The sequence below is a fragment of the Mustela putorius genome, unplaced genomic scaffold (genome assembly GCF_011764305.1).
Source record: "Mustela putorius furo isolate JIRA1106 unplaced genomic scaffold, ASM1176430v1.1 tig00000253_pilon_pilon_pilon, whole genome shotgun sequence".
NCBI classification, from domain to species: Eukaryota; Metazoa; Chordata; class Mammalia; order Carnivora; family Mustelidae; genus Mustela; species Mustela putorius.
This window is the reverse complement of record NW_025421329.1, coordinates 8,193,413-8,220,501: the sequence shown is the minus strand read 5'-3', so window position 1 is coordinate 8,220,501 and position 27,089 is coordinate 8,193,413. Positions and strand designations below refer to the sequence as shown.

Here is a 27,089-nt window from a genome sequence, read left to right as displayed (position 1 = left end):
TTTGACAAATGGAAAAGAGAGTCTAATACTATACAGAAATGTAATGTCTGTAAGATACAGACTCAATGTTGAGACCAAGTGGAAGCAGAGTTCTTACTCTCTTCTGGAGTGAGGTCTGGGTAAACCTCTTCTAGAGCAGCTCGCAGCCTTCGCTCGTCCACAAAAGGCAACAGAGCAACACCTGGAGAAAGAAACGCACACCAACCACTGAGCTATTAGGATCACCCAAATTCAACTTATTACTCGTTCAAATAAACGATTCTAGTAGAATATCCCTGTTGGCGTAAAAACATTTTGGAATTGAACTCTATTCAAAACTCAGATGCAAATACTTTCCATGTGTTCAGAGAAGAAAGAAGTTTCATATATTTTCCATCCTTAAGATAGCTCATATAAAAAACCATGTTTGCAGAATCTTAACTCCATGATGATAAAACTTTTAAATTAAATGAACAAGTGGCCACCTGGACACCAGTCTATGTTCTCTTGCCTTACTTATGAGGATGTCCTTGAGCAAGCCAGTTAATCTGCAAAGAGTCTGAACTTGTCCTTTCATCTTTCTAGGACTTTGTTTTCAACTAAAATATTCAGAAGGTCTGTTCAATGTGAATAAATACATGGAATGTCTTCCAGCTCTAAAACTGCACAGCATTCTGTTTTTTACATTTCAAAACGTTATAACTAATTTAGATATAAAAAGTGTTTAAGGACTTCCTTAAGTAATCTTGGGGGCTGGGTAGGATCCAAGCTGTTCATATTCAGGCTGAAAACTGTCCTATGGAATGTGCTGGAATTAAAGTAATTGTTTTGTTTCAACCTACATTCATAATTTTCAAAGCAGCACACCAGTAATACAGTATCTATTTCTAGAAAGATATACAAAGTTATTGAACCACATGTATATGTTATACTGTATACAGTAGTCTTTTGACAAAATAAAAAGTGTAAAATAAACAGCAAAGAGAAATGCTAATTAGAGCTAATTTTGAAACTATTGCCAGTCCAAACTGCCACAATTGTGACTGTTCCCTTTAAAATGAGAGAAATGAAAGGTTCCCAAAGTTGTCATTAATTATTTAGCTACCATATTTTCAAAGTTTAGAAACAGGTTCAATTTCATTATCTAGAAGGGAAATATGCATTTTTTAAAGTTAAAAAGAAACTAAGTGAATTCTGAAGGGCCTAAAAAGTGATTTCAAGAATATTATCATCTATCACCAAAGTTAGGCTGTTTCATCTACTGGTGAACATATACATGGAAAAAATGCAGGGAGTTGTTCAAGTTTTGTTTAGTCATACACTTAAGACCTAAACAAATTATCAGAAAGACTGTCCTACAATATCAACTCTAAAAGCCAGCTCCAACTGGTAAGCAACTTGCAGTGCTAATGAAAGCAATAAGGTTACTAAGCAAAAAATCAGCCCTACTGTGCAAGACAGAAAGAAATGCCTTATACCCAGATGTGATAAATTTAGTTCTTGAGTGAGCTGATAGTAAAAATGACATTTACAGCTAATTTCTCCTGAGTACTTATTTATTACGTTAACATGCACTACCTCAACAACATAAGTAACCCAAGTAGTGACAGCACTTAGGTAAATACACAGTAGTCACACTCCCTGGGTCCAATCTTAGTTCAGCCACTGTGTGACTTTGATCAAAGGACTTAAAATACTCTGTTCATAAAATATGTAGCATTAGAAATGGGTATTCTATATTCCTCTTACATATATTAAGGAAATACTACAAAAACACAACATTGCAAGAGTTCAGTAAATGTCAAAAAACTACCCAGATATATTTTATCTTCTATCATTTTAAGATACATGCAACTTAGGTAAGAACTTAAGTATTACCATTACTTTTAACAAGTTTTAAAGACATGGGGAATAACTATAACTCCTCACAGTACTAAATTTGACCTCAAAAAAGTTATGTTCTTGCTGCAGTCTAATAACTGAAAATACTTACATAAAATATAAAAGTATTAAAGGTCTGAGTTTCAACTCATCCTAAAATTCATTTGGAATCTCAAGGGCCCCCAAAGAGCCAAAACAACTTTGAAGAAGAAAAATAAAGTTGGAGGACTCCCACCACTCGATGACAAAACTTACTAAAGCTACAGTAATTAAAACAGTTTGGTACTGGCGTAAGGATAGGCGTATTAGGCAGTGGAATAGAGAGCCCACAAGTAAGCCCTCAGATACACAGTCAAATGATTTCCAATAAGGGTGGCAAGATTGTTCAATGGGGAAAGAGCAGTTGTTTCAACAAATGGTGCTGGGGAAAATGGATATCCATAGCAAAAGAATGAAGATGGACTCTAACCTTACATCCTATACAAAAGTAAACTCAAAATGGATCAAAGACCTAAATGTTAACAGCTAAAACTATATAATTCCTAAAACGCGTGGGGTGGGGGGGAGTTTTATGACACTGGATTTGGCAATGACTTCTTGCATATAACACCAAAAACACAGGAACGACAAAATAGTCCAACAGAAACTGAATCTCCCTCATAATTAAAAACTTTGTGCATCAAAGGACACTGTCAAACAGAGTAAAAAGACAATCACAAAAGGGAAGAAAATAAATACAAAATCATATATAAGAGACTGGTGTTCAAAATATATAAAGTACTCCTACAATATAAAAACAAAAACCGGGGTGCCTGGGTGGCTCAGTGGGTTAATGCCTCTGCCTTCGGCTCAGGTCATGATCTCAGGGTCCTGGGATCGAGCCCCACATCAGGCTCTCTGCTCAGCAGGGAGCCTGCTTCCCCTCGGTCTCTGCCTGCTGCTCTGCCTACTTGTGATCTCTCTCTCTCTGTGTGTCAAATAAATAAATAAATAAATCTAATTTAAAAATGAGCAAAAGACTTGAAAAGACATTTCTCCAAAGATACGGAAATAGCTAAGAAGAACATGAAAAAAATGCTCAACATCACCAATAATTAGGAAAATACAAAAGCACAGTGAGATACTGCTTCATTAAAAAAAAAAAAAAGATACTGCTTCATACCCCTAGGATGGCCATTATTAAAAAAAAAAAAAACAGACACAAATAAATGGAAAAGATATTACATGCTGATGGGATTGGAAGAATACTGTTAAAATGTCCATACTATCCTAAGCAAACTATATATTAAATGCAATCCCTATCAGAATACCACTGGCATTTACCATAGAACTAGAACAAGGAATCCTAAAATTTGTATGGAACTACAAAGACACCAAAGAACCAAAGCAACCTCGAGAAAGAACAAAGCTGGAGGTCTCACACTCGCTGACTTCAAATCATACGACAAAGCTATAGCAATCAGAACAGTATGGTATGACATGAAAACAAACACATAGATCAGTGGAATAAAACAAAGAGCCCAGAAAAACCCCCAAATATATACAGTCAATTAATCTATGATAAAGGAGGCAAGAATATACAATGGGAAAAGACAGTCTTTCAAGAAATGGTGTGGGGAAAACCAGAAAGCTACATTCAGAAGAGTAAAACTAGACCATTTTCTTGCACCATGTGCACAAATAAATTCAAAATTAAAGACTTGGATGTCAGACCTAAAACTATAAACCACAGGCAGTAAGCTCTTTGACATCAGCCTCAGCAATATTTTTTTTGGACCAGTTTCTTCAGGAAAGGGCCACAAAAGCTAAAATAAACAAATGGGACTACATCAGACTAAAAAGCTTTTGTTTCAGCAAAGGAAACAATCAACAAAATGAAAAGGCGACCTACTGAATGGGAGAAGATATTTCCAAATCATACATCCAATAAGGGGTTGATACCCAAAACATACAGGAAACTTACACAACTTAATACCCAAAAATAAATAAATAAACCCAATTAAAAAATGGGCAGAGGATTTGAACATTTTTTTCCAAAGAAGACATCCAGATGGGCAACAGACACATGAAAAGGTGCTCAACATCACTAATTACCAGGTAAATGCAAATCAAAACCACAATGAAACATCACCTCACATCTTTAAGATTGGCTATCACCAAAAAGAAAAACAACAACAAAAAAGTGTTTGTGAGGATGTGGAGAAAAGGGAACTCTTACACGCAGCCACGATGGGAAGCAGTTTAGATGTTTCTCAGAAAGTTAAAAATAGAAACACCATTCAATCCAGCATTTCCACCCTTGGATATTTATCCAAAGAAAAGAAAAATAGCAATCTGAAGAGATAAATTCACCCCTATGTTCCCTGCAGCATTATTTACAATAGCCAAAATATGGAACTAACCCAAGTGTCCATCAACAGACAAATGGATAAAGATGCGGTGTGTGTTTGTGTATACACACATATATGTGCATATTGAAAATGAAATATTACTCAGCCATAAAAAAGAGAAAGCTTACCATTTCCAACATCAGTGAACCTACAGGGTACTATGCTAAGTGAAACAGGTCCTGACAGAGAAAGAAAAATACCATACAATTCACTTACATATGTAATCTAAAAAACAAAACAAAACAAATGAACAAACTCACAGATAAGGAAACAAACTGTTGGTTACCAGAGGGGAAAGAATGTGAGGAGATAGGCAAACTAGGTGAAGTGGATTGAGAGGTACAAACTTCTAGTTATAAAGTAAGTCAGTCATGGAGATATAATATACAGTATAGGGAATATAGTCAGTAATACTGTAGTAACTTTGTATGGTGATAAATGGTTATTAGACTTATCATGGGGATCACTTCATAACCTATAAAAATACCAAATCACCATGATGTACATCTGAAACAGGATATTGTATGTCAATTATACTTCAACCAAAAACACTTAAATATATAAAAGCCATTTACTGAATAAAAAAAGAAAGTAACAAATGTTGGCAAGGATGTGAAGAAATTATAACCATTGTGCACTATCTCACTTTTCCTCTGGATGATTATATATAGAAAGCAAGACATCGGCATGTTTATATATTTACTTATTTATTCGACACTTACTTATGTACTTACATTTTTACTTTACTGCCTCTTAGCCCTTTCCTTCTATTAATCAAAATACCCTCCACAAAGCACCTTAAAAACAACCTAAGACTCCAACCAATTTACATACAATAAAATATGACCATAGAGCACAATACCTGCTAACCCCAATCAGTGGGCTGCATTTCCCATTATCAATCCACTAAAGTAGTATGAAATTTCCTTTACTACATAAACCCAAAATCAACCCTAAAATCTCATAAAATGATTTTCAATTTGTAAATTATTACTTATCCCTCCTCCCATCTCACAATTCTCTGAGTCATGTTACCAGTCATCTATACCACAGGAAATAACCAAGCAGGAAGTAAAAACATGGTTTTCCCAAATGAAATTATCTTAGAAAAATATACAGTGGAAGCAAAGTTTAAAGTGATTTGCTGAAAGGGCTTCTGGCATGAAATAATAGTGGACTTACTATGTGCGAGACTTCTTTATTGTGTTTTACATTGTCATCATCACACATGTGCTGAGTGGTAAATAACACATTAAATTTAGTAGTAATTTAAAAATGACATTCTTATAAAAACTGTAAACCTGTATTTCTCAGCAACCTTACAAGGTGTCAATGAGCTACTAAATGAAAGCAATTCCCAAGTCCCATTAATTAATCAGAGAAGACAAAAGAACGATCGGTCTACTTTAACTCTATTTACTGTTTATCAGAATGTTACTATTAATCATTGCCAATGCCAGGGTAGATAGAAAAAAAAAATCAAATTTTGACATCCAAGTCTTAAAATATTTATCTTTTACAGAAATTCTTTCATTACCTAAATCATGTTCATTTACAGTTTACCAAAAAGTGGAAACTGTTTTAACAAAAAGGAATAATGTCTAAATTTTACCTTGCCATGCATATTTCTTCCCATTCAAATCAATAGCAAAATCTTCTGGGTAGAAGTCAATTATACTAGAATCCTATGTCAAGGAGAAAAATAAAGATTCAAAACAAAAGTCACACATGTCTGAGTTTTAAAGAATCTGACATTTCTTTCATTCATGTTATCAGGCCTGATGAGAAAATACGGTTTCATTTCTTTAAAAAATGTTAATAAGATTTCAGGTCATTAATCCCAATAGTAAAACAAAATTAACAATTTTATTTTAAAAAAATGAAAAAAAAAAGGGCATTTTTAGAGAGGGATTTTATAACTGACAACTGTGAACCCAACACAGTCAATGAAGAGTTTACGGACTCTAACGATTCCTACTTCTTGCCTGGCTCTCCTTTCTATCTGGCACACAAAATAAGCTCAGAGATGTCTGAACAATGGTAGCCAACACACATGGCTGGAACAAAAGAAAAAAAAAAAAAAGACTTACAGGTAGGCTTAGAACAAAATAACAGTTTTAAGAATTGCTCCTAAACACAAATTAATTTTATTTATACCAGGTAGTGTTCTCACAGCCAAGGAAAGTAGGGGGGGGGGGAGGTGAAAAACATACAGAAAAACTCAATACTTTCACTTTGTTTTTGGACTTCACTGTTTTAACTATCAGATGCAAAAGCACTTGTGACTAATGTTCGTGAAACATGACAAAAATCCAGTTACTAACATACTAAAAATACTAAGACACTAACGGGATCACTCATGAGCTTCCGCCATGATGGAGGTAGAAAGTTACCACTTGCAGCTGGAAAAACTCCCATAAGTTGTTCCAATGGTTTAAACTGCAAGAAAGAAAAAAGGTTTAAGATAAGACACACAATTTTTATCTAAGCCAAAATTCTATGAATTTCATGACTCTAAATAATTAAGCTTACTGGTTTAGTGCCCTTCTCAAAATCAGATGGCATGTCTGCAATACCTTCAAAGTCTGAAGCAAATGGTGCATAATGGAATGGATAATACCACTTCCAGGAAGCACAGCCCTAGAATCATAACAAAAAAGAAAAACCAAAAACAAACAAAAAAAAAACCAAAAACAAAAATCTACGTTCAATACGGACACAGAAAAGCAAATAAAAATTAGAGTATTAGCCTATAAAATACATAACTTCCAGTGTACATTCCATATATTTTTTTCCCCATGAGTCCTAAGAGTTGTTTTGATTAACTGAACTTTTACTTTGTATCAATAGCTCCTTGATTTAAAAACTACTGCAAAGTGTCTTTAATAATCAGTAAGTTAATACCAAACTTTGTAAATACAATTTGTATAGTACAATTTGGTGAAGATTTTTACCCTTAAAATGTGCTTGGTTACATTTATTTCCAATTTTACAGCAGCCATTATCAAATAAAATGAAGAGCAGTGATAGCTGGCACTTACTTACTTAGCATATAGATGGGAAGGGACATCACACTGAACAGGGACTAAATAAAATTACCGAAAGTTTCATTTTATAATTCTTTATTGTATTTTATTGTGACAATTTTCTCTTTATTATAAAAATATTTAAGTAAACCCATCAAAAAGTAGTTTTTACTGATAGAAAAAACAACTCTTAATATGTATTTTGATTCTATGCCTAAATGAATTAAAATCCTGAGAACAAAAGTAAAACATGAATTTATTATTATACAGTTGACAATACATTAAATTATACTCTCTACTTAATAACAAACTTCATCTTTTCTTAGATCACACCAAACTTAACTTGCCTTGCTCTCAGAGAATGAAACCAGATATTAACAACTAGTGTTAAAATCCCCTATATATCTACCTAATCTCTCACCAATCTGACATCTCAATTATCAAAGGCTTTAAGTCAGATACGGATTACTCCAATTAGAATGCATTTCATGTAACATCACTACACTACACAGAGGAAATTTTATCATTCAAATGCCTTTCAAATTCTTACTAGTATTTTCTAGTCTTTGTCCTTTGTTCAGTCATTAGTGACTATTATTTTTTACTTCCAATTAAAAAACCACCATACTTAATTATATTAAGACAAAGTACACTCAACCCACACTACTTGATGCTGAAATCCTTAAGCACAGCAAAAATTATCTTTACTTATATATTAACACCTGAGAAGTGTAAAAGCCTTTATAAACAAATATTTAAGGTAATGAATTTCTGAACAGGAAGCTTTAAAAGAATGAGTCTGGATTTAATTTCATTAAAGCTCAATAATACACAGAAATTATGATCTTCCTAAAATGATTAGCTAGGTTTAGAGGAAAATATTCTCTCTGTACCTGGTAATAATATCGAAGAACCCAGCAGAGCCCCTCAACATAAGACTGTACAACTTTACGACGGAATTTCTCATCAGCTGCATCGACGTCAAATTTGTTCTTGTAGTACCGCTGCTTCCAACCAGCTTCCCATAGCCTAAAACCCAGGCAAAGCCGGTTCATGTTGAATTAATACTTTCCATAATTGTCCACTGGTTTATCACCCAAATCATTTTATACTTAATATCCAGGTGAAATGTGAATGAGTTAAACAGTAATGCTAACACAGCTTCATTTAATTATCTAAAAAAGCCCACTTTCACAGAATTTATTAAGACAATCAAACATCAAAAATCCAAACACTAATTCTAATGAGACCATTATAAAACTACATTTTGGAAAAAGAGAAAAATACTACTAAAGGAGATACTGAACACTTGTTTGCTCAAATTTTAATACTGTTTTACTTGTTTTTGATTGTAGACCAATTCTCAAACTATACCGTAAGATTCAAATATTGAAGATATTTTATGTAAGTTCCTCGGTTTGTTAAAATACATCTAAACTAAACAAAGCAGCCAACCAAATTACTTTAAAAAGAAAAAAAAAAAGTTTTGCGGGGTGCCTGGGTGGCTCAGTTGTTACATGTCTGCCGTTGGCTAAGGTCATGATCCCAGGGTCCTGGGATCAAGCCCTGAGTCTGGCTCCCTGATCAGGGGGAAGCCTGCTTCTCCTTCTCCCTCTGCCCTTGCTTGGGTTCCCTCTCTCACTGTGTCTCTCTCTGTCAAATAAAGAAATAAAATCTTAAAAAAAAAAAGAAGAAGAAGAAGAGATTTGTATGGGTAATTTTTTAAAAGATAAAAAGTGGTTTGTAAAATAACATTCCAGGAACCAGGCAGAAAATTATGTTTATACCAATTCTCCCATCCTTGGGCCTCATCCCTCTTTCAGCTAAGAGTTGTTGGCTTAAGTGAAGGAAACATACACACATGTTTGTATGTTCTGGTAGAACTCAGAAGCAGTCAATACACTAAATTATTATTAATCACTGAAAATACATGTAAAGAACCACTTTTTCAAAATGCTTTTTTAAGTACTCATTATTCATTCTCTAAAAGATTTAAACATAACACAAAGAAGCCAAAGAACACTAAAGAAACAAATTAGGACAGATCAAGAACATCAAGATGATTCTCATTAAGGACTATTTTCCACCATGTGCCACATCTTACTAATTAATTACAGTCATGTTCCAGAATACACCACACCAATTTTAATTCCCTCCCCTGCCCCAATGCATTCACAGAACATCAATTAGGAGAAATATCCTCTATGATGTGGATTATAACTGTTTTACAGAAAATAATGAAATACACGTCAAGTGTCTCGAGCACTTTTTGACAGAAGCATTTCTACCTTGACTATTCTCAGCACTGGGATTACACAATGAAGTACTAACAAATCAATTCAACTATTAAGCTGGTATTGATCAAGATGGCTACCCAATAAAACAGATAACATACTCCAAGAGGAAAATCCAGACTTGCAGAAACAGAGGATAAGGAAAATGTTCAATCACAAGCCATCAGAGATCTCAGAATCTAACTTCAAAGGACATTAGGAAAATACAGAACCATACACGACACCTGAGAAGTTTCTCATCATAAATGCAAACATACCATCCATGTCCTATAAAAGAAGCACGAGTTGTGGACCACCATTGTTTAATTTTGAAATATACCATTTTGCTAACTTCTTAATGAATTACAATTGTTAAGATTATTGGCCTTTTGCATGCGGAACCCAGGGTTCAAATCTGGATTTAATTATAAAAGAGATTATTAATCTTATATAATGATCTCAAATTTCTGGATAAAGAATCAAAGTTTCCTATTAGAAATTTTAAGTATATAGCTAAAGGGAAACTTCTTTGTCATGAAATGCAATTGTATACACGCACATTTGTGGTTTTAAAAAATATACATATTTATCTCTTAACTGAATGACTTTTGCATATTTCATTTGAGGAAGAACCTTTCCAATTGAGAAGATTAAAGTAAACTATGTTAAGTATCCAAGTGTAACTGAACTTCCTGTGTTAAGCAGCTTGAAAATTTAATCTCAAAACAGTAACATTCAGATCACATAGTCAGAGCTAAACACCGCATGTCTAGCTGATCTAGTGCCTGGTCTCAGAGGGAAAAGTGGCTTGGAGGACAAAAACCTGCACGCATACTAATCTAGATACTTAGATTTAACAGATATAGCTTACACATCTCACTGGAATTTACTGACTATTCTAACCCTCCACATTAATTACTGGTGGATAAAAAGATCACAGGCAAGCATCTGAAGGCACTGCTGCTCTAAGCTAAATAGCATTAATTAGACAGCATCTATTTCAGCAATTTCATAACAAAGTGTTACCAAAAAATGGTTTCACCTGACGTTATCCTCAGGCTCAGGTTCACTGTCACTGTCTTCTGCTTTTCGCTTAATTCCTCCTATTGGAGATGGGGAGCCATCAGAAGTGAAACTCGTATTAGGAGATACTGAAGGACTCTGCAAACAATTATGATATTACAGAGGAAGGATTTAATTATTCATTTCACATAAGAAGTTACATCCAACTGCTATTATAATCATGCTTCATAATACAACTCTTAAAGCTATTAAATAGATATGGTAAGTACATTTAGAAAATATGAAGACTGTTCTTGGCATACTCCTTCAGAAAAAGAATTATATAGTTCTAAGCTTCCTATGCTTAAATTCAAAAGAATCTGAACATTATTAGAATAAAAATTATTTCAGAAGAAAAAAGAATTTAATTTTATAGATTTTTAAAAATTAAAGGATGGGAATTATTTTTTTCTTCGGTGGTTCCCTCATGTTATGAGTTTGTGATCAGTTTCTACCAATCAAACAGCAAAGCTATAAGGAGGAAAATACAAATGTATTAATTATAATACACAAAATAGTGCTGGTGAGAATGAAGTTAAATGGTAAATGCTCAACCTCACACAACCATCTGGAAAGCAAAAGTTTGACAAAACTCTGTCAGATAACTGCTAAATTATTTTATAGATAATGTTTAAAATTCAAGGTCCAAGTAAAAATGTATTAGTAACTTAGAAAAATGCAAACATTATTTCAAAGACTTAGATACCACTTTAAATTCACTATTTTCTTCCATTTGTAGCCAATTCAATGAACACAGTTAACACCTGAAAATATTTTAACATTTAAGTAAAAAATTCAAATTCTCTGCAACTTTAGTTTTATGTTAAGAGACCAAAACCACAAGTGGCAAAAAAGGTTTTCATGATAAAGTTTCTCTTCTATTATTCACAGCATATTAGATATTGTGATTAAACTGAATTATTTTTAAACTGAGAGCTTACGAGGCTACTTTAATGATACTACAACTAAAAACTCAGTATGAATGTAGTTCACACTATATGCCAAATAAAAACTCAGTATGAATGTAGTTCACACTATATGCCAAAAAAAGTTACAACAAAGCAAAATTGTATTTCTCAGTGAGTTTATAACTTATTTTTTAAAAATGTGTAATTTCCATTTTATTCCTGACACTTTATGGTCAATACTGTTCAAAAAAACCCGAACTACAAAACATAAATTCAGGAAGCTGCTATTGTACTTGAAAATGAGATGAATATTTTTAGTCAAATCTGAGTTTGACATTCCAACTCTAATCTTTACTGGTGTGTGACCTTGGGCAATTTATTTAACCTCTGTCAGCCTCAACTTGAAATGGGGATTATGTCCTCTTTGTTGGTTACAGCAAGGATTAAATGAACCGATATGTATACAGGATCAACAGCAAGATGAAGGTGTGGCAATGGTGGCTCACCTTTCAGTAAGTTATCACTAATTTCTAAACCATCACTAAATCCATTTGGATTAAACGATGAAAGCAATATTCCTATCAATTGTCTAAGTACAGAGAAGCTGGGTAAAAAGCAAACTTTCCCAAACTGACAAAAATGATACAAACTATCTTTATCTGGTAACAAAAATAATATACTGGCAAAGGAAAACAGAAAGTGGTTTTTTAATATTAAATCTTTATTGCTCTTTTCTGCTCTCCACCAACCAAGTCTTTCCTGAACATACCACCCCAAATGATTCAAATTCCTTTTTATTTATTTATTTTATATTTATTAAAAGATTTTATTTATTTATTTGACAGATCACAAATAGAGAGGCAGGCAGAGAGAAAGGGAGAGGCAGGCTCCCTGCTGAGCAGAGAGCCCGATGTGGGGCTCGATCCCAGGACTCTGAGATCATGACCTGAGCCGACGGCAGAGGATTTAACCCACTGAGCCACCCAGGCACCCCTCAAATTCCTTTTTAAAAAGCTCTTTTTGCAATTACATTTTATGAAATGGTCACAGATATAGTCAAACTGTATTTCAGAATGCAAAATTTAAAAACACATTTATCAGGAAACAGAAGCCAGCTAGTAAAGCATTAACAGTATAGACCAACAGGCAGACACTACTCAGTACTAGATACTAATATGCCCAACAGCTCAAACAAACAAAACAACAATAAATCTATAACTTTAAAATCACCCTTGAAATGAAGTGGTAATTAGGCTTGTGATTTCCTTAAATTCATAATATTCTAGATGAAAATCCCTCTATGCAAAGACTGCAACAGAAATAATTATGTCAAGGGGAATTAAAACAGGATCAAATAAGCAACTTAATCATCAATCTCTCTATTCCTACTTCCATGGCAGACATTATTAATCAACAATGGGTCTAGTCCTGTGGAGCCTCAATATAATACTGGAATCCTTCTCAAAGCAAGCAGAGCTGGCAAAGTGTAAACCTCCCTGCCTTCCTGAGATTAAGAAAAAGCATCAGCCTTTTCTGTTCTATTCAAGTGTCTCACTGCAATCCCTTCACTGACCCTCCATATCCCACTGTTAATGGTGGAAGGAATAAGACAAGAACACAAAAATCAAACAGAACAAAAAACATAACAGAAACCCAGGCTGCTTCTCTCAGGAGATGCAAATTCTCATGAATTCTCAAATTCCATAGCTAAGGTCCTAAAATTTCAAGATGGGAATTTGCAGGAATATAAATCAGTCTCCTGATACGGCAAAAGTTCCATATACAGGATTGCCTTGTAATAAAAGATTTGGGGCATCAATAGGGTAACTGTTAGAATAATGAAATATCAAAACACACAATTTCCTTGAATATATCAAAACAAAAATTTACATTAGATATCAAACTTTACAAAATATATTTCCTCTCTTTATAACACATACTCTCTCTTATGCCTACCAGCCTGAAATAAGCAATAGCTTTGATTATTTGCTGTACATCAATTCATTGTCTGTTCCCTCACCCCTGTTGCTGCCCTGCCTTGTGCTCTGAGCTCATGGTGTGTTACCACTACAACAGGAAGCTACTGGACAGACTACAGCCTTGCTGGCTGAGATGATCTGCTTCTTCAGTCTGGTTCACTAAGTTCAAGCAAGGAGGGATACCAAGTGGCAGACCCATTCAATTCCTGAATTTCTAAGTACAGAGCAACCAGAATCTGCATAGTGAAAGCTACTTGAAAATATGTATTCAAATCTATTCCATGCCTGAGTTGGAAAGCAAGAATTTAGGCAGTGAGGAATACCTGTATTTGACAGACTGAGGAATATATATAATAAAATGCCCATAGCTGATCCCTGGAAAGAAAGGGGAAAACCCACCTTTCTCTCTTACCCCAGCTATGAGATACTCAGATGTCCCCATCATGCTTCTAGCACCCAGTACCTTTAGGGGAAGGGGGAAGCACTGTGGCCCATTCGCATTACAGAAACTCTGCTGCCACTTAGCTATATATATTTACATGCATTTTCTTTTCTTTCATAGCATTTAGATATTTACATATTGATAATCATGGATGCAACAAAGTTAAAAATATCTCAAGGAAAAAGAAATTGAGAAAAACTACAACACAAAACAACTCCAGACTTAGTAACAAAATTCACATACAACCACAAGAGACCTCTGATGGTCTCCCCTTTTCAGTGCCACGTAAAAGTCAGTCACTTACAGAGTTATTCTGCATCCTCATTTCATAGGCTGCTTGTCTCGGATTACTGGCTACTTGAGAACCTGGTGAATTTCTTGAACCCAAGGCATGAGGGGTTAATATTCCACCAGGAGAGAAAGCTGGTTGATCTCTCTAACGTAAGTGGAAACAAATGTAGAAATTAAAATTAAATCACAATACAGTCAGATGACAGGAAGAAAAGATGGTACGGGAATAGAGTCCTCACTGTAAGCACATAAAGGAGGAACCAGATTTCTGTTAGCATTTACAGGACTGTCCAAAATTTGATTTGATGGTAACTCACCCTGCAAACAATACTCTGTAGTATTTAATAATAACAGTTCTAAAAGTACATATAATAACAATGTTCTGATACACAGAATCTATTCAAGCCTCAGTAAGCTATTCCATTATGTTTACTGACAATTTCAGAATACATTCGACAAAGGATTTCAGGCACATAAAAATAATATAACAACGAAGGTTAAAAAACTAGTCAAGAGTTTGATTTATAGTTAAGAAAACCCACTTTTATTTACCCTTCACCTTGCTAGAATAAACTATTTCCAATTAATTAGAGCTATAATCATAGCTGGAATCGATGACCATTGTGGCTGACTGGTAAAACATACTTTTTATGCAGATATTGACTTAAAGAAAATAGTAATACATAAGGTAGAAAGCATATATTCCCCTCTCAACCTAACTGGTTTTGAAACTACGTGTAACAATAAATAACTCTACTTTTTTCCCTTCTAAGTTCCCCAACTTGCTTACTTCTAATAAAAGGAAATACTGTAAGTTTTAAATCCAGTTAGGACAAGAAAAATAAGAACTAAAGAAGGAACTATAGAACATTATGCAATGAGGTAAGAAAACAAATACCACAAGCAAGAAGCAGTGAAGTTCAAAGAAAAGGACTGCTCATCCTCGACTAGGGCCAAGGCCTCAAGGGAGGCCCCAGTGGAAAAGCTAAGATGTGAGGGAGTCATGAATTCCACGCGGAGCTGGCAAATATAGGTAACACTCTGAGTCGGGAGGGATGTGGTACATTTAGAGGACAGCACAGAAAAGCTCAGTGGCTAATATCGGACCATATCAGACTACACTCCACAAGCCAGCTTGAGAGAGAAGTGGCTCTAAGGGGACTACAAAGTCGCTTGTCATATCCAGACAAAGAAACAAGAGTTTCAGGAAGATTAATCTGACAAAGATGTAGACAGAATGCAGTAACTTAAAAGACTGTATAAAGGGTTGACAATTTTTATTGCAAAAATACCTGATTATCACAAAAAAAGTCAAATAGCTAAGCACCCCACACGCATCAAGTGCATCTTTTCAGACTCCAGAGTTTAGAAAAGACTTGACACCAGTATTCTTCCTCTGGGCAAGAAGGCAGCTGGGTAGACATTACACCCCTATCCAACTCCTACAGGATAAGGAATAAAGCTGCTGCAATAAACATCTTTCTCCCACACCGTAAACTTGTGCTATTGCCAATCTTATGAAATTAATTAAAACTCACCTTCATTCTCTTTCTTTTTTCTTTCTGTCGTCTTCTAAAACTGTCCTAAAAGTATAAAATCCACATATTCTGTCAAATATTACATACACAAAAAGTGCCAGAGATAAACATTACCAGGAATGATTTGGGAAACAATTCAGGTTTTAAAGGAAGACCCCAGAAACGTAGGTACATAGTTAAACTAGGCAAAGGACTATATGTTCAAAGTGTGTTTTATCAGAACTTCAGATGGATAGAGAGCATTCTAAACGAAGTTTAGATGTAATTTAACTGTTTCTCTTAATATTTTCAGATAGTTTTTGAAATCATTTCATGAAAGAATACAAGAGTCATGACAAAGACTCTTGGTTTTACCCTGGAGCGAACAGGCTGCCAACATGGAGAAGATACAAATAAAAGAAAACAATTCTTAAGTTTTAGCTGAATACAGTTAATAACCAAGATAGCCATTAAAAAAAAAAAATAACAAGACAATTTAATAATGAATTTGTTACCTAAAGAGGGCTCAATAGTTCCTAATTCTGTAGCACCCACAGCACCAAGTGGGTAAAGAGAGAAGTGGGGCTCTGTGCAAACATGACCCCTGCCCCCACCCAACTGCGGGGTCCAAAAAGTCAATCTCATGAAAGAAAGGAAAGAAATTCAGATGTTTATACTGCTCATTCTGAGCTACCTTAATTCACAGGAAAGGGTCCAGTTTGTATTGATTCTTCCCCTCCACTCATATTCAAAATGTAGTCATGGTTTCAATTAAACAGATTTGGGACTTATCTTGTTTCCCACTAACTGTTCGGCCATTCAAAGGCCTCCCTGGTCCCAGAAAGCACTCCTTCCATGCCCAAGATTCCTTGAGTATCAAGGCACGGAGCAACTAAGGTCCTACAATAGCCCAAAACAAGGGCCAGTAGGTACTATACTGGCTGCCACCTGACTAGCTGGACTTCTATCCCTTTCAGGTCAGTAATGCCAAATGCAAAATAACACCCTTACTTAAGGTCTGAAAGGTATACTTTCTTCCAGAAGAAAGGCTGAATGTTGGATATATGGTGAATGGCTACCCTAAAACCTACTAAGATATGAAATCCACCGATTTCTTTAATCAAGCTTTTCCCTCTATCTTTAATTGAAATATTCCTTATCTAGGGTACCAACAAGCTGCAGACAGTGAAAGCCATTAGTCAGTTTTCAGTCCTTATCTGACCATGACTCTTTGGTCTTGAATCCCGCTCTTTTCTTGGCTTCAAAACCACTACACTCACCTGGTTCTCTTTTTTCACTCTTGCTGTATGCCTTTGCTCCATGACTCCCCAGCCTCTCAATGTTAGTGTTCCTCTGTGCCTAATACTTAGACTTCTACTCTTATAAGAGTAATCATCTAGTCTCATAGCTTTAAACACCATCTATATCTATATAGTGATGAGTCTCTAACCGGGACCTCTCCTCATTCAACATCTCCAATTGGCTGTCTCAAACTTAATGTGCCCAAAATGGAATCCCCACCCCCAACTCAGCACCTCCCAGTCTTCTTCATCAGTTGCTCAGATCATTTTTCAACTGCTCAGACAAAATGCCGTGGAGTCATCAAACCAGCATTGAATCTATTAGCTAATCCAGTAGTTTAACCATCAAAACATATTTAAAATCTAACTACCTCTTATCATTTTCACTGCCACCATGCTGGCTCCCTTGAATGGCTGCTAAAGAGCTTCCTAACTGGGCTCTTGGCTTCCATCTTTGCCTCCATATAGTCAATATCCTGGGTACATGCCCTAGAGCCTCTGCACTGGCTATTCACTCTGCCTGAAATGCTCTTCTTGCAAACACCTACATGGTTTACTTCTTCATATTCTCCAGGTCTTTATTCAAAGTCATCTGTTGGTGAGGCCTTCGCTAATCACCTTTTCTAGAATCACAACATCTTCACCTTCCCAGATATTTCTTCACCTGCTTTAATTTTCTTCACAGCACTCATCACTCTAACACAGTACACAATTCACTCAGTTTTTGTGCTTATTGTCCATTTCAGGAAGAATGTAAGCTCCATGAGGTCAGGAATTTTTGTCTGCATTTTTGTTTTTCTTTTATATCAATGACACTCAGAATACTATCTGGCACACGAGAAACAATAAATGTTTACTGGATAAATGAAGGACATTTGCAAGACAAAGGGCAAACATCAAAGCTTATAATATAAAAAGCATCACTCAGTTTTAATAACAAATTCCTTTTCTACTATTTTGTGCTATGAACTCCTTTGGAAATTGGTCAAATGCCACAGACAGTTTCCAGGAAAACACATAAACCTAGATAATTTTACGTTGAATTTCTGAAGGTTCATATATTTCTATCAATGCCCAACCTTGCTGATAGACATCATTATGATGTCAGAACACCAAAAAAGATCCAAAGAGCTTTAAAATGCCCTCTCTGCTAGTCCAGTTGGAAACCATATTACTTAAGCCTGAAGCACTTTGGTACCTATCAAATCTCATACATCCTTCTCTAATGCCAAATATCACCAATATTTATTAGTACAGAGTCTGCTAAAGCCACATAAAAGGGCTGTTCTAAGGTTTTTATATCAAGTAGTACACAGTACATGCGTATAGTTTTTTTCTTAAGCATAAATGCAAGAACCAACTCCACTTGTTGAAGTCTCAGTTCAAAATGGCTACACTGATAGACATTTGATATCCCAGACAAAGTCAGTTATGTTATTGGAAAAAACATTAAAAAAAAAATTCTTGTAAAAAATTCTTGCTGCCATAGTGGATTACCAAGAACCAAAGGTTTTTGAAAGAATTACAGTCCACTCACTCTGTTACATAAAATGGTACTGAAAGTTCTAAGAAAGAGACCACTAGCAATAGTACACAAAGTTGAAGAAAATATAAAAAAATGATATGTTTTAATCTTAAGAAAATTATGAAGTAAAGTAGCAATATTTGCTCAAAATAGGCATATGAATTTTTTGTTAAGATCAGTTTAAGGATTTCCTTCACTCTCTAAGAAGCACTATCTGTTAATTCTACCCACTTCTTGCCTCCTTTGACCCTCTCCCACAATCAACCTCCACCCTGCTTTGGCTCCAGGCTACTGCCCCTCCACCCACTGACTCCCCAGAGCCTCCGAACCTCTGGCCATGTACTAGGGGCCTGTCCATCTTGCCCTGACAAGACAAGAGAGCACCAATGGCTTCTCTCTTCAGGGATTTCCTCCCATCTCTCTACAACCAGCTCCTCCTTTTCCGTAAATGTCCATGTTTCTCAACGTTTCTATTGGAGGCACTTTCACTACACACAGGGTCCCAGGGACTTCCAAGTTCACACTGACAGCTTGAAGTACCTACCCTCTACTAAGGGTTCTCAAATCTCCTTTCAAAAGACTTCTGCTTGAGCATTACACAAACCCATCTAACTGCTTCATGGACTTTCTTCTCTCCAATGTTGCCATATGGCATCTCAAACTTAGTATCTCCAAAATTAAACTCTAATTCTACCTTGTCCCCCACCTCAACCTGCTCTACCCTAAGCGCTTACTATCTCAGTGAATGGAACCAGCAATCTCCCAACTACCCAAGTCAGAAACCTGAACTTCTCACCAAGTACTCATCCTATTATATGTAATCATTTCCAAGTGCTTTGTTATTTTATTTCTTTCATGTATTAAATTTCCTACTCAGAGCTGCAACCTGCTGCCTTGGCTGATGCAATCCAACCCTGACCCCCTATACTCTACTACCAGAGTAGAGAACTGCTAAGTCTGAAACTATCTTCCAGGGCATAAATATTTCCTATAAAACATGGCAGCCACAAGTTCAATCCCAGGATTCACCTGGCCTTGGCACCCGCATCTCACAGCCTACTGATTAGACAGGTGTTTGGATTTTTATCTTTATTAAGATTATGAAGAGAGAAAAAAATTACAACCAACCACACAGTGTGCAATACATAGTTCCACACAGCAAGCATCACCACCTTTATAAAATAATCAAAGCACTGACCACTCATGATTACATTGGTGTTAGATACACTATAATGATATAACAACGCACTCAAAGAGGTTAAAAGTACAATCACAAGATCATCACAGCCTATTAGAGACAGGAGCAATTTAGCTACTGCAATAGAAACACTTTACCTCATCATCCTTTCTCTTTTTAAAAATGCTATCCTCAACTTCACCAACTGCTAACATGATCATCTGTACTCTTTGCAGATTGACATAACCACTTTCTGTAAGGTAACCCTGTAAGTGATAAAATACATGTAAAATGATCTTCTAATAAAAGCAAATACTTCTGTTTTGAAATTATTCAAGAGTTAACTTACCCCAGTTTTGTGTACCACATTTTTGTATATGTTAACCAAACGGTCAATTGCACCTTCCCTGCCACCAGGAAACAAATATTACGCATTAGGACCAGTGTGTACTATAAAGGCAAGAAGGCTAAAACACTAGTTTGAAAACCCATACAAACACACGTACCTAATTTCTAATGATGGCAAGTGAGGAAGGAAGTCATTTCCCACAAAGAAGCACATGAAGACCCAGTCATCAATACTCCTCTCAACATCAAATGTAAACGGCAGGCTGGCCATGGTGAGCTCTCTTTCCAAATACTACAACCAAGAAGGAACGTTGCCATTGTAAGTTATCAAAAGCCACCCTGCTTTAGAGAACTGATCCCCATGTTTATTACTACATACCTCACGAAGAACATTAAGACGAAGGAAGATAAATTCTCCTTCTGCACAAGGAAGACTATCTGCCAGTTCATCATGCTGCAGGAAAGGGGAGTCAAGATTAAACAAGTCTACTTTAAACCCTGTAACTTTTTCCAGTGAAGTAAATATTGTGAATTTCTCTAAAGCAAAATCCGTTTTAATATTACAAGAACTACCAAAAAAAAAAAAAAGAGAACTCCCCAAACCATTTTAAAAATAGAAAATTATCCATAATCCCAATCATACCTGACCAGGGATCAGCAAATATTTTTTGTAAAAGCTAGATAGTAAACATTTTAGCCTTTTTGGAGACACATATGGTCTCTGTTGCATATTCTTTCATGTTTTGTTTTGCTGTTACAACTCTTTCAAAACATAAATACCATTTTTAGCTCACTGGTCAAATCTGGGGGGCTGGGGCTGTAGTTTGCCAACCCCTGACTTACATCCAGCCAATATTAAATTTCAAGGTATATAATTCTAGACCCTTCTCTATGAATATACAGTGTATTTATTACCTTTTTTTCCCCACTCAGCATGTCTTTTAAAGAGGCACCATATTCTTAACCAGATGAAAACACACTCAAAGGGAGCTGGATATAATCAAGTGAACCCAAAATATATAGGAACTAGGAGTAACTTAAAAGTATCAAGCAAATTAATGTATTTTATTTATATTGTTTTAAAGAAAAATAATCATTTGAAACAAATACTTCTACAAACAAATCATGTGCAAGAGGCATTACTAACTAGGAGACCTAAGCTTCATGTAGACATAAGCTGTATCAGAAGTCAGAGGTGAAAGACAAGTGCATGCATGCTTTTGAATGTGTGTTCACTTTAAAGGGCTATGAAAGATACATTCCTATGAGGGCTAACAGAGCAAGTGGGTAATACAATACAGTCTTCTCTTTATCCATTCTAAAAATGAAACAATCTGAATGAATATACTTAAAAGCCACTAAACTGTAAACTTATAAATGGTTAAAACAGTATATTGTATGTTAAGTGTATTTTATCAAAACAAAAAATAAAACAGAAAAAATTTGAATGTGAGGCAATTACCATTTCAAAGTTCCTACCTTTCCTTTCTTTTCTCTTGGCAAACCTTCACAGTCTTTGACCTCATGCCCAAACTGATTACAAAGTCCACATGGTTTGGGTTTATTTGGTTTGAATTCTTCTCTAATGATGGTAAAGTTGGGTTCATGTGTAGCAAGGCCAAGCATAATGAGATCAGCTACCAACCAACAAGGATAAAACAATGAACAGTGAACACTCTGAGAAGACCCTACCACAACCAATATAAAGGACACCACTGTGACACAAGATACAACACAAAGTAAAGCCGAAACAAGCACATAAATAAAGGTGATAAGGCCAAAAAACCTAAAATTTTTTAGTTTTCAAGCAACAAGCTGTCCTCCAGACACATGGGCAACGAAAATCTTCCAACTTAAAGGTATGCAATATCAAAAGGTTGAAAAATATTTTTAAAATTTAAGATAAATGAACATGAATCACAGATTAACCTTAATACCAATTCCTTCTCAAACATAAAATGAGCAAGATATATTAGAATTTCCAAGAAACCAGGAATAATCCACTACTACACACGAAACCATCAATTAGCTATGGTTTAATCCAAGAGCATCAAATCAAATGCTAAGAAGAAACTTACCATCTGCTCCACATAAGCAATGATGAGTATTTGGGTCGTGGTTAGGTTGGGCTAAAGATGGGAGAAAGATACATTGTATTTATATAAATGTATTTTACAGCCCAGGAATATCACATTCTACCAAATATTTCCTATATAATGGCTTGACTTTTTAAATAGAAGATATAATAAATATTTGTAAGGGAATTTTACCTCTTTGTCTTCTAATATAATCCATGATTTTATGTTCTCCTTCACCAGGAGCACTAGCATCAGATAAAATAACCTATCAAAACAGTTTTTAACACTGTCAGTGCATCCCCAATTTTCTAGCACAAAAATCAAGAAAACTGAACAACTTAAAATAAATTAGGATAATTCCATTAAGACAGTGTTATTTATTAGAAATGTTTCATAAGGTACGTGTTAAACACCAAAATTAGTTTCACTGGTTAATTTACTACAGGAATAGAAAAAAAATGAAACGTTTCAGTCAAATTTAGCTAGTATACTCACTGCTACCCAAAGATATAGCCCCAAACTACATAAACCCTGGGAGTAATCAATAAAAAATACCCATTAAATATAATTTACATATCTAGTTTATAGCAAAATAGGCCTTGAATTTATTTATTTTTTATTTTTATTATTTATTTGAGTGAGAGAGTGAGCACACATGAGCAAGGGAAGGGGGAGAGGGAGAAGCAAAATCCCCGGGGCGCCTGGGTGGCTCAGTGGGTTAAGCCGCTGCCTTCGGCTCAGGTCATGATCTCAGGGTCCTGGGATCGAGTCCCGCATCGGGCTCTCTGCTCAGCAGGGAGCCTGCTTCCCTCTCTCTCTCTCTGCCTGCCTCTCTGTCTACTTGTGATTTCTCTCTGTCAAACAAAAAAATAAAATCTTAAAAAAAAAAAAAAAAAGCAGCAAATTCCCCACCTAGCACGGAACCCAATGAGGGGCGTGATCTCAGGACCCCAAGACCATGACCTGAGCAGAAGGCAGATGCTTAACTGACTGAGCCACCCAGGTGCCCCAACAAGCTTTGAATTTAAAATTACATGAAAGTACAATACAATTTTACTTAAACACGTAGAAGAACACAGCTATTCTTTAAAGACAGCCCCATGACTTTAATCTGGCTCTATTTCAATTTCTAACAGTAGAAATTTTCATTTAAAATTTACTTTCCTATATATACATATTTAAATGTAATATAAAATATTATATATATATTTTTAAATCATGGGTCCTGTTTTATAGCTTCAAAGTGATGGTAAGAAGACAAAATTGGCACTGAGAGAAAATTCAGCAGCCTAAAACTGGACCATGCAGGGCATCCCATCTCTAATAACCTGGAAGCTTCTCTTTCTTCTGACAGTCAACTAGCATTTTATGGGGTATCAGTCATATCAAAGTACAGCCTAAAATAATCACCCTTATCTTTCTGAAGTACCAAAATGTGAAACTTACTGTCAAGTTTTTCCACCCAGGGTCATTATTTAAACGATCAGCTATGTAATAGCGAAGGCATTTAGCAAGATTGTCCATGAACTCAGTTCCCTAAAATGATAGAAAGAAATAAATTAACCTACCATTTAGGAGTTAGCAATAGCTGGCAAAGTATGAGACTACTTACTGGTGTAATACAGTTGCTGTCAAATCTTTCTTTTATTTCTTCTGGAGGAAGAAAGCCACCTAAAGGAAAAAGAGGCAATGTTTTGTTCTCTCCATAAAAAGTCAGGTAAATTACTCAGTATTAAGCCAGAACAACAAAACAAGTCCAAATACAAAAGAAAGGGAAATACTGTCACCTGAGGAACAAATGCTCCCCCTCTGGGAAAGAAAATAAGAGTCATCCTCTCAAATTTAATATAAGCTTTAACATGACCATCAAACAATATATGGTATACAAAAGATACTATAGTTACACAGAAATATGGAAATTATGATATTCTTCATAATGCCCTCTGCAGCAGAACACACATACACATACACACACATACACAATTTAGGAGTTTTCTTTTGGATAGTAATTCCTGAGGTAAAGGTATCTTAGAAAAACAAAATTAAAGTGCTGAGTTTTTTGTTTTTTAAAGATTTTTATTTATTTGAGACAGAGAGAGGGCACGCATGTGTGTGCTCACGAACGAGTGGAAGGAAAGGAAGAAGACCAAGCAGACTTCCCCTCGACCAGGGAGGCCGACGCGGGGCTCAATCCCAGAACTCTAAGATCATGACCGGAGCCAAAGAAAGATACACCCACTGAGCCACCCAGGTGCCTGTAAACTGCCAAGTTTATTACAGCCTTATATGATAAGAAACAAAATCACCAGCTGTGATATAAAAGTCCTATTTGTTCTCTATATCACTGATTAGCTTTTTTAAAGACAAATATATTTCAAAATATCTTCAAGAAAGAAGACCTCTTTAAAATCAAAGATTATCTTTTGTAAGTACAAACAGGCCTTAAGCGCATTATGAGCTGCAGCTAAAGTAAATATATAGTCGCACGCTTCTGGCAAATTAAAACAGAAAATGTATCCTAATTGTAGGCCTGAGTTGACTACACTATGGTATCCTTTTACCTGCAAAGTACAATATCTTGAGCCAATAAATTGTTGCTTTTCTGGTCTATCGTACTGACCTTGTAACAAAACACCAAACAAATCACCCTGCCACTAAAACACCCCATCTCACAGACAGAAGCGTCTTAGGAGAGAACTGGTCCCATGGAGTATCTGGACTCCCTGACCTTCCGTCCCTCTGAGACTTGATCAAGGTCCACCTATTTATCCAACAGGAATTTCAAGCTCTGGGGAACTGCAAAGATGATCACACCCCACAATTCCCCCAAGTCAAGGGAACCCTGGGTACTTCACTGCCTTCGTGCCTGCTGCATACTCTTCTATTGAAGTGTGTCTGACTTTAGTGAAAGCCTGAAGATATGGATCACGTCATCCTGGGCCTCCTTTTACAGACCTTTGAGTTCTAAGGGAAAGTAATAAGCAAGCTACTCAGACTGATTTAAGGAAAATGTTTACGGAATTGTAGCTTTCTAACAGGCCCCATTGAAAAGAAAAGTAAGAGGCACTCTTAATATATTCCTCCTTTACAGATACATCAAAGTGAGCTGAAGAGCTGCACTTGCCTCTTTAAGGGGCTGCCAAACAGCTCTCCCTACCAGAATTCCCTCCTTTTATTCCTAGGTTTCCCTTCTACTACAGAGCTGGGAATAGAAAAGCTTGTTAGTGGGAACAAAGGATTCCATTAACTACTTTTGGACAGTGAACATAAATTTTCCTTAGATATTCTAGATCCCAATTAAATTAAAACCATACCTACTATGACAGAAAGCGGACACCTCTCCCTCTTTCTATATACATTTCTTAAGAAGTCCAAGTTCAAGATGCACATTATTTACCTTTTGCCAATATTTCTTCCCTGACTCGCTGCTTCTCCACTGCTGCTTCCATTCCTTCTTTTGATGCTCTAAACCTTCTGGAACGCTGCTGGTTCATTTTAGCACGTGGTGCCTGAAAACATTATTAGATAGTCATACCATACCATTCAAAATACATGTAATAAAATCTATCCATTATTTTCAATTAGTTGTTCTTTTAAAAATAATACACTAAAATGGAAAAGTAATATGCCTAATATCTAATATATCTAATAATCCTTTCATGACAATAAATCCTGAGAACTTAAATTTGGATGAAGACCTTAAAAGCTGGCCTCAGTCATGTACATGAGTGACAGGTAAAATGGACAAACATCCTAACAAGCCACTTAATACTATAGAGCCCACAATCCAAAGCCATTTCTACTGGGCTATGGTGCTTCAAGGCACCCAAGGACAGCTCACTTTACTCAAACACCCAGCCAGCATAAAATGAATAGATACTAGCACAGAACCAGGATCAAGAAGACCTTATGTCCATGCCTAAAAGGAAGAATGGTCTCCAAACGAGATTCACCATGTCCCATAAAAACTAAAGAAAACAACTTCTTAATCTGTAGGACTTCAAGGTACTTCTATATTGTATGTCCCACAATAACCACTCTGTCTCTACAAGAAAGCAAAGCAACTAGAAAGGGAACAAGGTTTTAACTGAAAATACTTTTGAATTACTCTGACCAAATATAATTTAAAATCACTAGATAAGCTTGAATGAAATGAACTGGACTCTAAGATTTTGAAATTCCTGAACTGAGTTTTGGAACTGGAAGGGATTCAAGCATCCTGTCTACATAAAATAAGTTATTTTAAATTCTCTTTTAAATAGTTCCTTTTCCTATAAAATAAGACCACCTAACCTAACTCTTTCAAGTACCATGTTCTTTGATCCACACATCTATTTCAACAAAAACATGCTACGCACCTGAGCATACAGACAGACAGACATACAGACGCTCATACAGGTATGCATACAGTTTATACTTGATCTAGCAGTAAGGGAACACTGGATGTAAAGTGACAGATTTTCTCCAAGACCTTTCACTAATATGAATGGAAATAAGCACCAAATAAAATATTCCTGTTCCCTCTATTCTTCACTGCACTTCAACTGCAACTTACCAAGTTATCAAGTAACTATGATTTTTCATTGTATAAAGAGAACCTCACAGAAAAATTAATCTTCTAGATTTTTAAAATCATTCTATTAGCCACTAGGATTACTAAATCTAAAAGAAAGATAATCTGTTTGTGTATAGCTAAATAAATTTAAGGGTTATGATTTACCTTAATTTTCCTTGAATGCTGATATATAGTTTGCTGGTTATTTACAAGCTAAGCTAGTTGATATGGGACATATCACCCTAGGTCAGTAAATTATTGCCCTCTTAAAGTATTCTGAGGACTAGTCACTGCCCATAGGAGAAAATACAAACTCTTAAGCATGGCAATAAAGCCTTCTCAAGACATTGCTCTACT

General features: G+C 35.6%; 1 protein-coding gene across 2 annotated transcripts in view; it reads right to left on the bottom strand.

Moving 5' to 3' along the window:
- XRN2 (5'-3' exoribonuclease 2) overlaps window positions 1-27,089 on the bottom strand; it is a 91,175-nt gene that overhangs the window by 32,239 nt on the left and 31,847 nt on the right. Inside the window, exons 4-21 of one of the 2 annotated variants that reach the window (XM_004754123.3) lie at window positions 25,575-25,686; window positions 23,790-23,848; window positions 23,624-23,713; window positions 22,370-22,442; window positions 22,178-22,228; window positions 21,579-21,736; window positions 20,479-20,553; window positions 20,258-20,391; window positions 20,101-20,158; window positions 19,910-20,017; window positions 15,770-15,814; window positions 14,245-14,376; window positions 10,592-10,710; window positions 8,170-8,305; window positions 6,783-6,890; window positions 6,600-6,689; window positions 5,863-5,935; window positions 98-181 (exon numbers count right to left, since the gene is read on the bottom strand). In XM_004754123.3, the coding sequence (XP_004754180.2) occupies window positions 98-181; window positions 5,863-5,935; window positions 6,600-6,689; window positions 6,783-6,890; window positions 8,170-8,305; window positions 10,592-10,710; window positions 14,245-14,376; window positions 15,770-15,814; window positions 19,910-20,017; window positions 20,101-20,158; window positions 20,258-20,391; window positions 20,479-20,553; window positions 21,579-21,736; window positions 22,178-22,228; window positions 22,370-22,442; window positions 23,624-23,713; window positions 23,790-23,848; window positions 25,575-25,686 (1,705 nt within the window). The remainder of the gene's footprint in view (window positions 1-97; window positions 182-5,862; window positions 5,936-6,599; window positions 6,690-6,782; window positions 6,891-8,169; window positions 8,306-10,591; window positions 10,711-14,244; window positions 14,377-15,769; window positions 15,815-19,909; window positions 20,018-20,100; window positions 20,159-20,257; window positions 20,392-20,478; window positions 20,554-21,578; window positions 21,737-22,177; window positions 22,229-22,369; window positions 22,443-23,623; window positions 23,714-23,789; window positions 23,849-25,574; window positions 25,687-27,089) is intronic. The other variant, XM_013057047.2, reaches the window with a different exon arrangement.